This window comes from Saccopteryx bilineata, chromosome 10 (genome assembly GCF_036850765.1).
Source record: "Saccopteryx bilineata isolate mSacBil1 chromosome 10, mSacBil1_pri_phased_curated, whole genome shotgun sequence".
NCBI classification, from domain to species: domain Eukaryota; kingdom Metazoa; phylum Chordata; class Mammalia; order Chiroptera; family Emballonuridae; genus Saccopteryx; species Saccopteryx bilineata.
The window spans coordinates 52,352,506-52,370,434 of NC_089499.1; the positions used below are offsets into that span (position 1 = coordinate 52,352,506).

A 17,929-nucleotide genomic window follows, 5' to 3' on the forward strand; every position below is an offset into this window, starting at 1 on the left:
GCAGTCCCATAACCAGTCGACAGAGGCAAGGTTTAGGGCCTTGGGGGATGGTTAGGGGACAGTCCCTGGGGGGAAAACACCCACACCAGCTCTTCCCATTTACTGCCTGGGGCCTGCCCTGCTCCCAGGATCTGAGGAAGGATTTTGGAGAAGTGGAAGTGGGGGTTTTGCTCACTCTGCGAGAATGTGTTGAACAGTCTGTCACACAGTGGACTCAGCCCAGGGGAGAGTCACCTTTTCAATGAAGGATACCCACTGCCTAAGGTTAGTTGAAGAAATGATAGGAATAGCTAACATGTGGCACTTACCACGTTCTAGAAATTCTCTAGGTGCTTCATATATGTGAACCCATTTAATTCTGACAATACCTCTAGGAAGAAGTACTCATATGACCTCTTGGGAAACTGAGGCACAGAGAAGTTAAGTAAGTCCCCAGGGTCACACAGTTAGTATGTGGTAGAGACAGCTCTGAGCTTGGCAGCTTGGGTCTCAACCCCTTCTATAGAAGACAGATGATTTACGAAGAGAAAACTTTGTCCCCCGACCCCGGGGGGAGTTTCCCTTTGTCGCCATGTCAGGGTGGGGGGACTGGGTACATATTGCCTGGTACCGGGATTGCCCAGGGCAGAGTCATATGCCTGAGATATGCCTGTGGCTCTGGCCTTAAAGGGCCTGCACCCCTTCCTGCTCAGCTGTACAAATCCACTCTGCGGTTGAAGTCCCAGAGCAGCGGCCTTGCCGGCCAGCCTCTCATTGATCTCTGCGTTCACAGTGTCCTTTCATGGCTCTGTCCTGGTTGTGTGTATCTGTGGCTTACAGAGCTCATGGGTTCTTGGATGGGGCCCAGGAGATGGGCAGTTTCCCTTCTCAGGGATGCAGTGATCCTGTTGCAGCTTCAAGCCCCAGCTGGGTACCAGCTCTTAGCCTTTCCACTGTTACGGGCATGACATCCAGCTGCCACTGTGTGTTTTGTGATGGCTGGCCTGGCCCAGCTGGCCTGACACTCTTGCCTATGCTTCCTAGTCACACACCCAGGACAGTCATTACTAATCACCCTGATGAGGGTCTCAGAGTCCATCTCACCCAGCTCTTCAGGAAATCTCTATAGACTGCACAGACCTGGGCCAGGAATGATGGGGTGAGAGCGCTGGGCTTGGGTCAGCTGCCTGTGCCACTCAGAGCCTGTAAGAGAATGTCCCAGGTCTCCAGGAAGCTGACCAAGGTCATGTGTCCAAAGTCTTTCGCAAGATGCCTTTTCTCAGCCCAGCTGGAAGGACTGGTTTAGGTTTTAAGTTTTTCATGAGGATATTTCTGAATCCCTTGGTGCTCTGTGTCTGGCTGGGATGTCTTGGGTGAAGAGGTTCCCAGAATCAGGTTTAATCAGGAGAGAAATCAAAAGCACAGAGAAAAGTGGAAGGGCAGGGAGTTCCACCCTCAGGGCTTGGCTGGAGTCAGTCCCCATGGATTCCGGGACTGGAAGACCCCGCCCTGACTCTGCCCGCCCTGACTGTGCTCCAGCTCTCAGACAAGGACAGAAATGGGTTTCATCGTAGGAGGGGTCAGTTTTGGTCGATAGTGGTCACCTGGAGTGCTGCGTTGAGAAGGATTCTGAGGACGGTGAAGGCTCAAGGGGAGACAGTGCTGACTCATCAGCACTGTTTGTCTTGGATGTGGGAGGGGAGGTGATGTATGAGTAAGTGCTGCCTCTGTGTAAACTGCTCACAAGCCTGTCTGCTCCCCTATAAAATGGGGCAGTAATGTCCCAGCACAGAGGGAGTGCTGAGGTGTGAATATCACAGGCAAGATGCTCACTAGATGCTGGTTCCCTTCATCTTCTCCATCTCGCCTCCTCCCAAATCCTGACTAGCTTTTAAAGACCCATTTGACCCCTCCCTCTGTTCTTGGAAGCCTTCCCTAGAAATGCTAACCCAAGACACCTGCCTCCCCTTCCACCTGCCCAGTTCACCTGGCCTGGCTGGTAGGGAGACAGCCCAGGCTTTGGACTCAGGACCTGACTCTAAGACCTGTCTCTGCTGTTTAAATCAGCAGTGGGACATCTGGCTCGCAGGGCCTCCTCTCTGAGCCTGTTTCCCCTTCTGTAGATAAGAGTAGAAAGAGTACATCCCCAACACTGCTGGAAAATTAGGTGAGATGGTGCATGGATAGCTCTTAGCATAGTGTCTGGCTCATAATATAAATATACATACTTGATAAATATTATCAATTAGGTTTACTGTGACCAGTTTTTAAAGGCTTAAGAATTTCTCCGGCTTTCACTTGGGTCAGAAAGATGACAGCAAGATTGAGCCCCATTTCCAAAATATAATCAGTCCTGATCTCTTGGGAATTAAAAATAAGTCTGGGAAGGTGAGTAGGAATGGGGAGTTGTCCAATCTCAGAAATGTGGCTTGCTCGGCAGGCCAGACGCAGGGCAGACAGAGGGTGCTTTATATTGTGTGGTTTTATGAGCCAGCGTTAATCATGGCTGAGGATGCCGTCCTCTGATTAGTTCGGGGGCCCAACATTTGGGGTTTTCACCAGCCAGGTCCTGATGCCCACAGCCAGCTTTTTTATGAGCTGCTTGCTTTAGTTTCCACTTACATCTCAGAGACCCACTTGATGGCTTCCCCAGACCTGTGCACTGGAGGCAGACCCGCCTTCGGAACCAGCCGGTACGTTACGGCGCTGCTGTTATTTGGTGCCACCCTCTGTGGCCTGGGATCTGCCCTTGCCTTGCCCCTCAAACTGGCCAAGGCCAATGAACCATTCCGAGTTTCCTGAAATGTAAAATAATTCCTACCTCACAGGGTGGCTGAGCTCACAATTGCTATTAGTGTTCTTTTAAAATGCGCTTTACTTTTCTTTTTTTCTTCTTTTTCCAAGTGAGAGGAAGGGAGATAGACAGACTCCTGCATACGCCCCTACTGGGATCCACCCAGCAACCTGCATCTGGGGCTGATGCTCTGCCTATCTGGGGCCATTATCGCACCCAAGCTTATTTTAGTGACTGAGGCAGATGCACTCAAACCAATTGAGCCATGGTTGCAGGAGAAGAAGAAAGAGAGAGAGAGAGAGAGAGAAAGAAAGAGAAGGGGGATGGGGAGGAGGAGGAAGGAGAAGCAGATGGTTGCTTCTCCTGTGTGCCCTGACCAGGAATTGAACCCGGGACATCCACAAGCCGGGCTAACAATCAACCACTGAGCCACTGGCCAGAGCTAAAATATGCTTTTCAAAAAGTACAGCTTTCGGCCCTGGCCGGTTGGCTCAGTGGTAGAGCATTGGCCTGGCGTGCAGAAGTCCTGGGTTCGATTCCCGGCCAGGGCACACAGGAGAAGTGCCCATCTGCTTCTCCACCCCTCCCCCTCTCCTTCCTCTCTGTCTCTCTCTTCCCCTCCCGCAGTGAGGCTCCATTGGAGCAAAGATGGCCCGGGCGCTGGGGATGGCTCCTTGGCCTCTGCCCCAGGCGCTAGAGTGGCTCTGGTTGCGACAGAGCGACGCCCCAGAGGGGCAGAGCGTCGCCCCCTGGTGGGCGTGCCGGGTGGATCCCGGTCAGGCACATGCGGGAGTCTGTCTGACTGTCTCTCCCCGTTTCCAGCTTCAGAGAAATACAAAAAATAATAATAATAAAAAATAGGACAGCTTTAAAAAAATCAATCTTTGCATCTGTTCTCTTTATCTAGAGGACATTTGCCCCCCTTACACTATGGATTGGAACTGTGCTGCTCCAACTCTTTATGGTGAAGCATAAAGGTTGTTGGGGCAGTTTTTCTTCCTATTGTAGAGGGACTTGCGGGCTCCCTGCCTGGGATGAGGAGGTAGCACATGCCACGTGAGTCCTTCACGTGAGTCTGACCACAGGGAAAGAGGGTTCTCTGATCACACGTTTGATGTCAATTGCTACAAAAATTTCCCCACATTTATACTCAGTTTCTGTACCTCTCGTTGTGGGCCAATTGCAAGGAGTTTGTAAAGTGGCAACAGACCACACGTAGAATGTCACTGGCCAGGAGGGTGACGTAGCACCGATCCTCAAGTCCACCACATGCCCTGCGTGGTAGAAGGGGCTGAAGAGATATGACAGTGCACAGGACAGGATGGTGTCTGCCCTCATGGGCGTTGCTTCACTCATGAGACGACTATAGTTTGCTTCTAAAAGCTTCTAAATAAACAATGGAGAACCAAAAGAGAGAAAAAGAGCAGGATGGTGGGTGGCACCTACTGTTGTTTGGATAGTTAGAGACCTTACTGTCCAAAGGACCCAGCCAGGAAAGAACAGGGAAAGGACATTTCAAGTAAGGGAACAGCAAGTACAAAGTCCCTGAGGAGGATGAGAGCTTAGAGTGTTCTGAGCAGGAAGGAGGAAGATCAGTGTGTTGTAACATACTGAGTGACAGGGGTGGGAGGAGCCATGGGAGGAACCTGTGGGGATGGAAACACACCTGACTCCAAAGGTTCTCCTTTTTTCCCACGAGAAATGTCACTCAGTGTCAGGTTTGTGTCTCTAAAACTGTAGGACCTCTTTTAGCTTGTTAACTTGTAGAAATCAGACAGGCCCTTGCTACGCCAGGTGTGGCCTGGGGACCAGCGGCATCAGCGTCGCCTGGGAGCTTGTCAGGAATGTAGAATCTCAGGACCCGCCCACGCCTATCAGATGTATTTCAGCAAGCTCTCAGAGATTCATATATATGCTTATTAAAATCTGAGTGGTCTGCTGAGAATTGGGCAGTCCACTGGATTTTAAAGATGGCTGCATGTGGCATTGCCTGGGGCATCATTTAAATGCTCACCTCTGCTAATTCTGATTCTATAGTGTGTCCATAAAGTCATGGTGCACTTTTGACCGGTCACAGGAAAGCAACAAAACACGACAGAAATGTGAAATCTGCACCAAATCAAAGGAAAACTCTCCCAGCTTCATACCTATTCAGTGCAGTTCGATGTGGGCTCACGCATAGATTTTTTAGGGCTCCTTAGGTAGCTATCCTGTATAGCCTCTACACACTCGTCACTGACTGATGACCTACCAGAACGGGGTTTCTCCACCAAACTGCCGGTTTCCTTCAACTGCTTATCCCACTGAGTAATGTTATTCCTATGTGGTGGCGCTTTGTTATAAATGTGCCGATATTCACGTTGCACTTTGGTCACAGATTTGAATTTAACCAGCCACAGAACACACTGAACTTTCCTCTGTACCGTCCACATCTCAACTGGCATGGCTGTGGGCTGCTCCGCTGTATACACGGTGTTATGTCATCATCTGCGCATGCGCACATGCTGCCACATGATCCTACAGACACTGGGAGGGTTTTCCTTTTATTTGGTGTAGATTTCACATTTCTGTCATCTTTTGTTGCTTTCCTGTGACCGGTCAAAAGTGCACCATGACTTTACGGACATGCTGTACAATCTGGAGCTTGTAATTTAATGGTCTGGGGCAGGGCTTGTGCTTGGGGACTTTTTACAGGTGCCCAGGAAATTCCAGCAGGTAGCCAGGGTGTGACTTTGTGCACATCACCTGTTCTCTGTGAGCCTTATTCTTTCTACCTTCCTCAGGGCTTCACCAACCATTCCCCCAGGCCTTCTCTGGGTGCCTCGTCCCTGCAGTTGTGGAAAGCCAGTTTGGCTCTCCCTTCTAAGCCCACGAGACTTCAGCTGTTAGGAGACGCAAAGGCTGCTTCTCTGCTCTCCTGGTGCAAATGGTACATCCCAACCACTTGAAGGGGAAATGAACATTGCATGTAGATGAAGATAGCACGTAGAGAGTTCTGGATGATAAGCCGTCCTCTGTTTAGAAGCGAGGAGCCCACCCACAGGGAGCTATGATCAGCCCGGTACTAGAGTAGGACAGGCCTTTAGAGTTCATATGGGCACCTCTACCCATTTAATGAATGGGGAAAACTGAAGCCCCGAGAGTCTTCACTTCAAGATTACATTGTGAAATAGGAACAGAATGAAACCATAGTCATTCCTACTATTTCTGTAAACTTCCCCTCTTCTTACCTTGTCCTTGAAACTCGGGAGCCTGTGGCAGGGCTAACATTTGCAAGGGCATGTGGCATGGCTAACCACTTGGATGGAGGAGGCTGTCTTACCAGTTTCTGGTTTACTCCGGGGGGAGCCCACTCATAGGTGATGGTGTCAAAGGTGGGATCTTTCCCAGTGGCAATGGGATTGGTCATGATCATCCGGTTCCTCTTGTAAATCCGGATGCCGTCCCCACCTTTCACCCGGGCCGTGAGGGTGGAATACTTGGAGTCCATCAGCAAGCGGCCAATCTTCCGATCATCTTCCAGGTCGGAGCTCAGGCAGTGGTCCTCTTGGCTGCATTTGCATGACTTGCATATTTTCCTGGTGCAGGCAGAGAAGGGGACAAGTCAGATCAGCCTCCAGAAAAGGAAGGCAGAGCCGCCCACTGGCAGGAGCTACCCTTTTGAAAGCAAGCACAAAGTTTAACTTGAATAACTTGGAAAGGTTAGCAGCAGGCACATGGTGCCCTGAGATCAATGGGCCTTTGAGGTTGGGTGCATCTGGGGGACTCTGTCTTTCTATCTGTCTGTCTACCTGGGGGGATTATGGAACATGACTGTTGCTGGAAAAACAGAAACACATTTTCCCTCATGGTGGTTGTCGTAAATGCTGGTTCATTCATTAGAGATGCTTTAAAGCAGGAGTCTTCACAGTCATGGGCTGAGCCCAGCCCATAACCTGTAAATAAAGTTTTATTGGAACAATGTCATGAACATTCACTTGCATATCTTCTGTAGCTGGCTACAATGCCAGACTTGTGTAGCTGCAGCAGAGACTATCTGGCCCTTAATAAAAATAGTTGCGGAACGCTTGCTTTAAGGAATTTAAAATTGTCTCCCAGGGTTCGTAAGCCTCATAGCTTCAATGACTTTTAAACTTTTGAGCACTCATTCTAAAGTTAGAATAGAGCTGAATATTTTCTTCAAAGAAACTGATAGACAGGACTCAGTGGGAAGGGAATGAGCTTAGGAAGCCCCTTGGAGTGGAGAGATTGCCCTTTATGGGCAAGTCTTGGGTCTTGAGGCTGGGAGAAGGAAAACGCATCTTAGGGAAGCTTCCAATTCACCGGGAAGCTTGACACTTTTCTCTGACAAAAACAGAAGTGATTGGCTGCTTTGTGTCATGCTGTTAAGGTTTAGAAATGCAGAGATCTATGGCCTGAGAGGAAAGTTTTGCCCCTCCCTTTCTGGCCTGTCACCGTAGGCATGCTGTATCCCAGATGCTCTATGCATGCGATTTTAGAACTTGTTAAGTAAAGTGACCTCTATCAAGACCCTGCAGTGATGGGGCAGCCTAAGCAAGAGCGATGTTACTGTAGCCGTATGAGCACTTCCCAGCCAGACATGCCTGAAGAAACCCTCCTGTGCTCGTCGAAACTCGGGAGTCTGATATGTTAATCCTAGACCACACATGTTGACTTGGGGCTAGCTGGAGCATGCCTTGAGAGTCTACATCAGTGGTTCCCAACCAAGGTCCATTCTGTCCCCCAGGGAGATTTGGCAATTTCTGGAGACACATTTCATTGTCACAATGGGGTGCTGCTGGCTTCTGTAGGGTAGAGGCTAAGGAAGCTGCTAAACATGCCACAGTTCTCAACTTCCCCTTCACAGCAGTTGTCCGGTTCCAAAATGTCCATAGTGCTGGGGCTGAGAAACCCTTGCATAACGTCAAAAGGAGGTCCCCTCGCAACCTTCAAAGACCTTACAGTTGGGGTGGGAGAGGAGAGAATCAGATGGAAACTAATGTAAAGTAGAAGCAGGTTGGAGTATACGAGAGTCGCATGGTGCTGTGTGGTCATTCTGCTGGACTGGACCAATACTCCAGGATGTTCACATGTGGCATGTGGACAAGGGCTCAGTGACGATGAGTTTGGAAAACAGAAGGTGAGATACATTTTTTAGTGTAAGGCTGCTTCTTGTCTTTAATGTGCCGATGTGCAACATGCTTTAAGTGGAGGACAAACGCAGCATGGCCAATATTATGTAAGGAGAAGTTTGCAGTCCAAGTTCTCATTCAGTGGGCTGCAATTTGAGAAGAGTTAAGTTGACAATCTCATGGATAATTCTAGCACTACAAAAGAGGATATGACCTTAAAGGTGATGCCGGGCAAAGAGAGGTCTTTTTGTTCTCATAAGAAGGGGTGGCTTGTTTTGTGGAATTGGGGTGTTTTATTCATGATGAATAATATTCTCTTGCCTCTCTTTTACAAGGCATGGAGGAGACTGCTTCTCCTGGAAGAGAGGTGACAGCACCACTGGTTTAATGTGGGCAGGGACAGTAGGAAGTGGAAGGAGGATAAAGAGGATGAAGTGAAGGAAAGCCGGTCTCCCATCGGTCAGTCCTCTGACCCCTCCCATACTTTCTGTCCATGGAACTGGGTGAGGAGGCTGCCATTGCGTAGTTAACGTAGACTCTCAGGGTGCTGGCAGAGATGCTGGGAATGCAAACACTTTGAAATGAAAAATGTTGATGAATATGAGATGTTCTCTGAGGTTGTGTCCACATTATTTCTCTTTCATTCATGCTTTTCACGTTGCCAGGCACATGGGTGGGACTTTATAGAAGTCTACCCTACTCTTTCTAGGCACCCAGGTTGTAGAGGACACAGACACATTAGAAAGGTCCACAGTAATATTAAAAGGGCCATTTCTGCAATCTGTCAGAGGCAACCTTTAATTGTGAAAAAGGCACAGCCTTGGACTCTAATCCTTGTCTGAACATTATTAGCCCACCATAGGTCCCTGGTCAAGTTTCTTACCTATCAAATTAGAGGGCTGGTCTACACCAGGGTTTGCAAACCATGGCTTATAGGCCAAAATCTTATTTTTGCATGGCCCGTGAACTAAGAATAGTTTTTACATTTTTAAATGGGTTAAAAACTTTGAATTTCCAGGTCCTTAAATAAACCAATGCTTTCATGCTAGCAAGACGAAGGTAAATAGGTGTGACAGAGACCACATGACCTGCAAAGCCTAAAATGACTGCTATCTGACTCTTTACAGAGAGTTTGCTGACCTCTGGTCTAGTTGATGACTTTCAAACTTTGCTGCATATCCAAGTCACCTGGGGAGCTGGGCAAACCTGGCCCCACCCTGCCCTGGACCCCACTATTGAGGTTCATGGTCTGGAGTGGGATCCGGGCCTGGGCATTGTGATCCTGTTCCTGAGGTGATGCTGACGCACATCAAAATGTGACAGTCACTACTGGGTCCCTTTCAGGAATTTAAGCAGCTCAGGCTGACTTTCTCTAGACCGTCCCTCTAAAAGCAGAAGAAGCACATTTATTATGTTACTGCAGAATTACTTATGAAGATCCCCTGCACCTGTGAGAAGAGGCAGAATTAACACTACAATTCCTGGGGCAGATGCTGAAGCTGGCCTAGAGGCCGGAGCGGACCTCATGAGAACAGGTGCCATCATGAGGAGTTTGGGAGAGTCTATTCAAAGTGACCCATATAGAACGCAAACTTTTATAATTTGAAACCAGTGGTCTCTCTTCATTTTTCATATTGTGTCCCCTGTTTTCCTTAAATCAGGTTTTTTTTCCCTCTCTACCCACTGAAGTCAGTGTATATTGAAAAAAAAAGCTAATTAAAAGAACACTATAAAAAAAGTCTTTGCATGCTGGGAAGAAACCTGGCTTTGGGCTCTTTGAACCATTAAGAGTCCTGAAGGTGTGTTCTCTGCCTCCTTGAGAAAATTCAGCATCCTGTGACGTTTGCCAGATGGGCGAGGAGCCGGGTGGCTATGTGGAGAGAGGGAGGCTAAAGGCTGCTGGGGGACTTGTCCTTGTTTTTATAATACGTTTGTTCTGAAAGTCTGCTCTCGTACCCTCCTCTCTAAGTAATGCTATTCTTCTGTGCTTCTGATACAAAATCCATTCTAAGTCTGCTAACCATGTGAATCGTTCATTTGATTGTAACCAATTTGCCTGAAACTATGGAATTGTAAAGCCAAAACAGGACCCCAGAGCCCGTTGGCTCCAGCGTCCCTGTTTCTCAGACAGAAGGTCAGGTTTAGAGAAGGGAAGTGTCTTGTTCAGGCAGTGTCAGCATATGTATTTTGTCCTGTGATTATTAGTGGAGGGCCTTTCCCACTAAACCAGGAGACCACTTGGATCTTTACATATGTTTCAAATATGGAGAGTATGGGAACGGGAGATGAGAGTGGTTGGTCATGGTTTCTCCACTAAGGGTGGGGCCTCACTGCTCCAGTATGGATGAATTAGCCCCTTGCCCCAATAACTCTAAAAAGGAGGCCTCCTAAGCTATCTTAAGGGTCCTAAGTTGATGATTCTAAACATTGTTCTATGACACCCTGGTGGCAAGATTCAGGACCAATGGAGTGGCATGATAGGGAACCTAGCTCTCTTGGCCAGATAGAGCTCAAGAGGCCAAAACAGGTGCATGGTAGTGTGGGTTCCCCCACTCCTGGGAGAGTTGTTTTTTTTATATTTTTTTTAATCTTATTTTTATTAATTTTAATGCAGTGACATTGATAAATCAGGGTACATATGTTCCAGATTATTTTGATATTTGATTATGTTGAATACCCCTCACCCAAAGTCAAATTGTCTTCCATCACCTTCTATCTGGTTTCTTTGTGCCCTCCCCTACCCCCACCCCCCCTCTCTCTTTCCTTCCCCCCTCCCACCCCCCACCCTACCCCCTGTTACCATCACATTCTTGCCCATGTCTCTGAGTCTCATTTTTATGTCTCATCTATGTATGGATTCATATAGTTTTTAGTTTTTTCTGATTTACTTATTTCACTCCGTATAATGTTATCAAGGTCCATAAATGTTATTGTAAATGATCCGATATCATCATTTCTTATGGCTGAGTAGTATTCCATAATATATATGTACCAAAGCTTTTTAATCCACTCGTCCACAGACGGACACTTGGGCTGTTTCCAGATCTTCGCTATTGTGAACAATGCTGCCGTAAACATGGGGGTGCATTTCTCTTTTGGAACAGTTCTATGGTGTTCTTAGGGTATATTCTTAAAAGTGGGATAGTAGGGTCAAAAGGCAGTTCGATTTTTAATTTTTTAAGGAATCTCCATACTGTTTTCCACAGAGGCTGCACCAGTCTGCATTCTCACCAGCAATGCAGGAGGGTTCGCTTTTCTCCACATCCTTGCCAGCACTTATTCTGTATTGTTTTGTGACTGGTGTGAGGTGATATCTCATTGTGGTTTTAATTTGCATTTCTCTAATGATTAGTGATGTTGAGCATTTTTTCATATGCCTATTGGCCATTTGTACATCCTCTTTGAAGAAGTGTCTATTCATTTCTTTTGCCCATTTTATGATTGGATTGTTTGTCTTCCTGGTGTTGAGATTTACAAGTTCTTTATAAATTTTGGTTATTAACCCCTTATCAGACATATTGTCAAATATGTTCTCCCATTGTGTAGTTTGTCTTTTTATTCTGTTCTTGTTGTCTTTGGCTGTGCAAAAAGCTTTTTAGTTTGATATAGTCCCATTTGTTTATCCTGTCTTTTATTTCACTTCCCCGTGGAGATAAATCATCAAATATATCCTTGCGAGAGATGTCGGTGAGCTTACTGCCTATGTTTTCTTCTAAGATGCTTATGGTTTCACGCCTTACATTTAAGTCTTTTATCCATTTTGAGTTTATTTTTGTGAATGGTGTAAGTTGGTGGTCTAGTTTCATTTTTTTACAGGTAGCTGTCCAATTTTCCCAACACCATTTATCAAAGAGGCTGTCTTTACTCCATTGTATGCCCTTACCTCCTTAGTCAAATATCAGTTGTCCATAGAGCTGTGGGTTTATTTCTGGGTTCTCTGTTCTGTTCCATTGATCTATGTGCCTATTCTTATACCAGAACCAGGCTGTTTTGAGTACAATGGCCTTGTAGTATAATTTGATATCAGGAATTGTGATACCTCCCACTTTATTCTTCTTTTCTAAGATTGCTGAGGCTATTCGTGTTCTTTTTTGGTTCCATATAAATTTTTGGAATATGTGATCTATATCTTTAAAGTATGTCATTGGTATTTTAATTGGTATTGCATTGAATTTATAAATTGCTTTGGGTAATATAGACATTTTAATGATGTTTATTCTTCCTAACCATGAGCATGGTATATGCTTCCACTTGTTTGTATCTTCCTTGATTTCTTTTATCAATGTTTTATAATTTTCCCAGTACAAGTCTTTAATCTCTTTGGTTAAATTTATTCCTAGGTACTTTATTTTTTTGGTTGTAATAGTGAAGGGGATTGTTTCCTTAATTTCTCTTTCTGACTGTTCATTGTTGGTGTATAAAAATGCCTCTGATTTCTGAGTATTAATTTTATATCCTGCCACTTTGCTGAATTCATTTATCAGGGCCAGTAGTTTTTTGACTGAGATTTTAGGGTTTTCTATATACAATATCATATCATCTGCAAATAATGATAGTTTTACTTCTTTTCCAACTTGAATGCCTTTTATTTCTTCTTCTTGTCTGATTGCTGTGGCTAGGACTTCCAGGACTATGTTGAATAAGAGTGGTGAAAGGGGGCACCCCTGCCTTGTTACTGATCTTAAGGGGGTTGTTTTTAATTTTTGCCCATTGAGTATGATGTTGGCTGTGGGTTTGTCATAGATGGCCTTTATCATGTTGAGGTATGTTCCCTGTATTCCCACTTTGTTGAGAGTTTTGATAATGAATGGGTGCTGGATTTCATTAAATGCTTTTTCTGCATCTATTGAAATTATCATGTGGTTTTTCTCCTTCCTTTTGTTTATGTGATGAATCATATTGATCGATTTGCGAATATTGTACCAGCCCTGCCTCCCCAGAATAAATCCCAGTTGATCATGGTGTATGATTTTTTCCATATATTGTTGGATCCGGTTTGCTAATATTTTGTTGAGGATTTTAGCATCAATATTCATCAGGGATATTGGCCTATAATTTTCTTTCTTTGTGTTGTCTTTGCCTAGTTTTGGAATCAGAATTATGCTCACCTCATAAAAGGAGCTTGGAAGTCTTTCTTCCGCTTGAATTTTTTTTTTTTTCCCTGAAGCTGGAAACAGGGAGAGACAGTCAGACAGACTCCCGCATGCGCCCGACTGGGATCCACCCGGCATGCCTACCAGGGGCGATGCTCTGCCCACCAGGGGCGATGCTCTGCCCATCCTGGGCATCACCATGTCATGCCCACAGCCACTCTAGTGCCTGAGGCAGAGGCCACAGAGCCATCCCCAGCGCCCGGGCCATCTTTGCTCCAATGGAGCCTTGGCTGCGGGAGGGGAAGAGAGAGACAGAGAGGAAGGTGCAGCAGAGGGGTGGAGAAGCAAATGGGCGCTTCTTCTGTGTGCCCTGGCCGGGAATCGAACCCGGGTCCTCTGCACGCTAGGCCGATGTTCTACTACTGAGCCAACTGGCCAGGGCTCCGCTTGAATTTTTTGAAATAGCTTGAGGAGGATAGGAGTTAGTTCTTCTTTGAGTATTTGGTAGAATTCACTTGTGAAGCCATAAGGCCCAGGACTTTTCTTTGTTGGGAGTTTTTTGATAACTGTTTCGATCGCATTTGGTGTAATCGATCTGTTTAGGTTTTCTGATTCTTCCAGATTGGAAGATTGTATGTTTCAAGGAATTTGTCCATTTCATCTAGGTTGTCTAGTTTTTTGGCATACAGTTCTTCATAGTATTTTCTTACAATATTTTGTATTTCTGTTGTGTCAGTTGTTATTTCTCCACTCTCATTTCTAATTTTATTTATTTGAGTCCTCTCTCTTTTTTCCTTGGTAAGTCTAGTTAAAGGTTCATCGATCTTGTTTACCTTTTCAAAGAACCAACTCCTAGTTTCATTGATCCCCTGTATTGTTTCTTTAGCCTCTGTCATTTATTTCTGCCCTGATCTTTATTATTTCCTTCCTTCTACTACATTTGGGCTTTAATTGCTGTTCTTTTTCTAGTTCTTTTAGATGCAGGGTTAAATTGTTTATTTGAGCTTTTTCTAGCTTCTTAAAGTGTGCCTGTAGTGCTATGAACTTCCCTCTCAGTACTGCTTTTGCTGTGTCCCATAAATTTTGAGTTGTTGTATGCTCATTATCATTCGTTTCTAGGAATTTTTAAATTTCTTCTTTGATCTCATTCTTAATCCATTCGTTATTTAACAATCTGCTATTTAGTTTCCATGTGTTTGAGAATTTTTGAGTTTTTCTGTTGTGGTTCATTTCTAGTTTCATGCCATTGTGATCAGAGAAAATGCTTGAGATGATTTCAATCTCCTTAAATTTGTTGAGACCACTTTTGTGCCCTAACATGTGATCTATCCTAGAGAATGTACCATGAGCACTTGAAAAGAATGTATATTCTGCTGCTTTAGGATGAAAGGTTCTGAAAATAACTATTAAATCGAGTTGATCTAGTGTGTCCTTTAAGTCTGCTGTTTCTTTGTTAATTTTCTTTCTTGAGGATCTATCTAGTGATGTTAGTGGGGTATTGAAATCTCCTACTATTATTGTATTGCTGTTGATCTCGCCCTTTATATCCATCAAAGTCTGCTTTATATATTTAGGTGACCCTATATTAGGTGCGTAGATATTTATAATAGTTATATCTTCCTGTTGGAATTGCTACCTTTATCATTATGTAGTGGCCTTCTTTATCTCTTACTATATCCTTTGCTTTAAAGTCCATTTTGTCTGATATAAGTATTGCTACCCCAGCTTTTTTTATTTCCATTTGCATGAAATGGTTTTTTCCATCCTTTTATCTTCAGTCTATGTGCATCTTTTGTTTTAAGCTGTGTCTCCTGTAGACAGCATATGTACGGGTTCTGTTTTCCTATCCATGTAGCTCCCCTATGTCTTTTGATTGGATCATTTAATCCATTTACATTTAAGGTTATTATTGATATGTAGTTGTTTATTGCCATTTTATTCTTTAAAGCTGTATTTCTCTTTTGCTATATTTTTTTCCCAATTTGATCTGTTTACAACAGGCCCCTTAACATTTCTTGCAGCATTGGTTTGGTTGTAATGAATTCCTTGAATTGTTTTTTGTCTGGGAAGCTTTTTATTTCTCCTTCAATTTTAAATGATAGCCTTGCTGGATAAAGTAGTCTTGGTTGTAGGTTCTGCATTACTTTGAATATTTCTTGCTATTCCCTTCTGGCCTCAAGTGTTTCTGTTGAGAAGTCTGATGCTATCCTTATGGGGGCTCCTTTGTAGGTGATAGCCTTTTTTTCTCTGGCAGCTTTTAATATTTTCTCTTTATTACTTAGCTTTGTATTTTAATTATGATGTGTCTTGGTGTAGGTTTCTCTTTAATGGAGTTCTCTGTGCTTCTTGAACTTGTGAGAGTTTCTCCTGTATTAATTTAGGGAAGTTTTCAGCTATGATATGATTGAACGAAGTCTCTATCCCTTGTTCTTTTTCTTCTTCAGGAACCCCTATGAAGTGGATGTTATTTATCTTCATTTTGTCACAGAGCTCTCTGAGAGTTTCCTCAGACTTTTTGAGTCTCTTTTCTTTTTTCTTCTCTGCTTTCATGCCTTCATTCCACTTGTTCTCCAACTCGCTGATTCAATCCTCAGCTTCATCCATCCTGTTTTTAATTCCTGCCATTGTGGTCATTTCTGATATTGTATTTGAAATCTCCGACTGATTCTTTTTTAATATTTCAATATCCTTTTTTATACTTGCTATTTTTTTATTTAGGTGTTTGTAATGACTATCCATTGTTGTTCTAAGATCCCTAAGAATCCTTACAATCATTATTTTGGACTCCACATCCGGAAGTTTGGTTATTTCCATATCACTCAGTTCATTTCCTGGATGTTTCTCTTGTGGTTTCATTAGGATTGCACTTCTCTGTCTTCTCATTATGTCTGTGTGTTTGGGTGTTTTGTTTGTAGACCTGGCTGAGTCTAGGCTTGGTGTTGTCTGCCTCCAGTTTTCAATTGTGTTATTTCTAGGTCTTCTTGGGTTGGCATCAGCTATTATTTGTAATTCACTTTCGGATTTGGGTCCCTTTGAAGTCTTGATTTGTTTGTTTCCTTAACAGGTGATAGTCTTGTTTACTGATCTCAGCAGGGGGCTTATTTGAAACTGAATCCAGGAATGCAGTGGCTATAACCTGAGACTCTGAAGGCCTCTTCTGCTAGTTACTCTCTCTGGGGGCAGGGTGTTCTCTCAGCTTCAGTAGGGGTAGGTGTATCTCAGATCTCCATGGAGACCTGAGTTACTGCCCCTCCTCCCCACTTCTTGTTTTCAGCTGTTTCTTGTTGCACTGATTGGAGCTGGAGAGATGTTTAGAGATCTGTGACCTGGAAGCACTTCAGTCTTTTGTTTTGTGGAAGGATCAGCCCCTCCCCCAGCTATGGCCGCCTCCAGCACTGGATGAGTCAGCTTCTCAGGTTGTCCCCTGCATTCCTCTGCTCCTCACCGTCTGTCTCTCTCTCTCCCCTTTCTTTTTGGAAGACAAGCTGGCCCTTTCAACACACCTTGTTCCCTGGTCACCAGGAAAGTGGCTGTCAGCAGTATTTTCTGCTCTTTTCCTTGGAGTGAGAGCCCTTCTGGGCTCTCAGCCTCACCCATCCTTTGTTCCTGTAAGCAGGGGAGATTCAGGCGCTCCCTACCAGGTTTGTTGTGGCTTCTTCTTTGCTCCTTGGTTTTTGAGAGCTGTTCTTGTAGTCCAGAGTTGGTTTTTCATGCTGATTGTTCATAAACTAGTTTGTAATCCAGTTCGGTGGTGTGAGTTGGGAGTCTGTGCATCTGCCTACTCTGCTGCCATCTTTAGGTCTCTCTCCTGGGAGAGTTTTAGCCATGAGAAAAAGTTGTGCAGGGGATAGCAATTAGGACTAGATGATCTTGAAGGTCCAGAAGACCACATGAGGTGAGGACTGTCAGGGAATGGATTCAGAGGACAGTGTTGTGCCTGGAATCTCATGGCACACCATATGGCAAAACAGTCAAGAGCGATAGGGTTGCCCACAGGCCCAGGTTTGAACCCTGCCATGTTGTAGCCATCTCCTCATTACCTAGCCTCAGTTTCCTGATCTCCAAAAAATATACTAACACCTACTGCTCAGGGTATTTCAACATTTAAATACAAAAGATTTAGCTCGGTTCAATAAATATTTTTGTAACTGCCTTCCAACAGTGGAAGTCAATATCTCTGAGGTGAACATCTCCCAAATTTTGCTCCCCCACTGAGTGCTCAAGGCAATGCTGAGTATGCTGGGCAGTGGAGGCAAAAGCATCTTCTTTGTTATTGTGCCCCACAGAGTCTCATAGGGCCTCAAGGACAGTCACGCAGCCTGTGTCCTACACAACACCTGCGGGAGCTGTCTACATAGATGCTGATATGAATAGTGTCAGGATTGTGCCATGTGGCAGCCCTACCTCTAGTTTTCAGAGTTTTCTTTTTTGTGTGTGACAGAGACAGAGAAAGGGGCAGACAGGAAGGAGAGAGATGAGAAGCATCAATTCTTCGTTGCAGCTCCTTAGTCTCCTTAGCTATTCATTGATTGCTTTCTCACATGTGCCTTAACTGGGGGGCTGCAGCAAAGCGAGTGACCCCTTGCTCAAGCCAGCAACCTTGGGTTCAAGCCAGCGACCTTAGGCTTCAAGCCAGCAACCTTTGGGCTCAAGCCAGCAGCCATGGGGTCATGTCTATGATCCCACGCTCAAGCCAGTGACCCCACACTCAAGCTAGTGAGCCTGTGCTCAAGCCAGATGAGCCTGCGTTCAAGCCGTGGACCTCGGGGTTTTGAACCTGGGTCCTCTGCATCCCAGTCTAATGCTCTATCTATCCACTGTGCCACCACCTGGTCAGGCCAGAGTTCTTCATTTAAAAAAAGGAAAGAAAAGTCTGGCTTATCATATGGTCCTCCCACATGAATATGAATACAAGGTCTTAGTTTTTAAGT

The 17,929-nt window shown here is 45.0% G+C and overlaps 1 protein-coding gene across 1 annotated transcript in view; it reads right to left on the reverse strand.

Moving 5' to 3' along the window:
- Positions 1 to 17,929, reverse strand: part of LMCD1 (LIM and cysteine rich domains 1) — a 69,339-nt gene that overhangs the window by 18,664 nt on the left and 32,746 nt on the right. Inside the window, exon 3 of the mRNA XM_066245643.1 lies at positions 6,096 to 6,351. Within this exon, the coding sequence (XP_066101740.1) occupies positions 6,096 to 6,351 (256 nt within the window). The remainder of the gene's footprint in view (positions 1 to 6,095; positions 6,352 to 17,929) is intronic.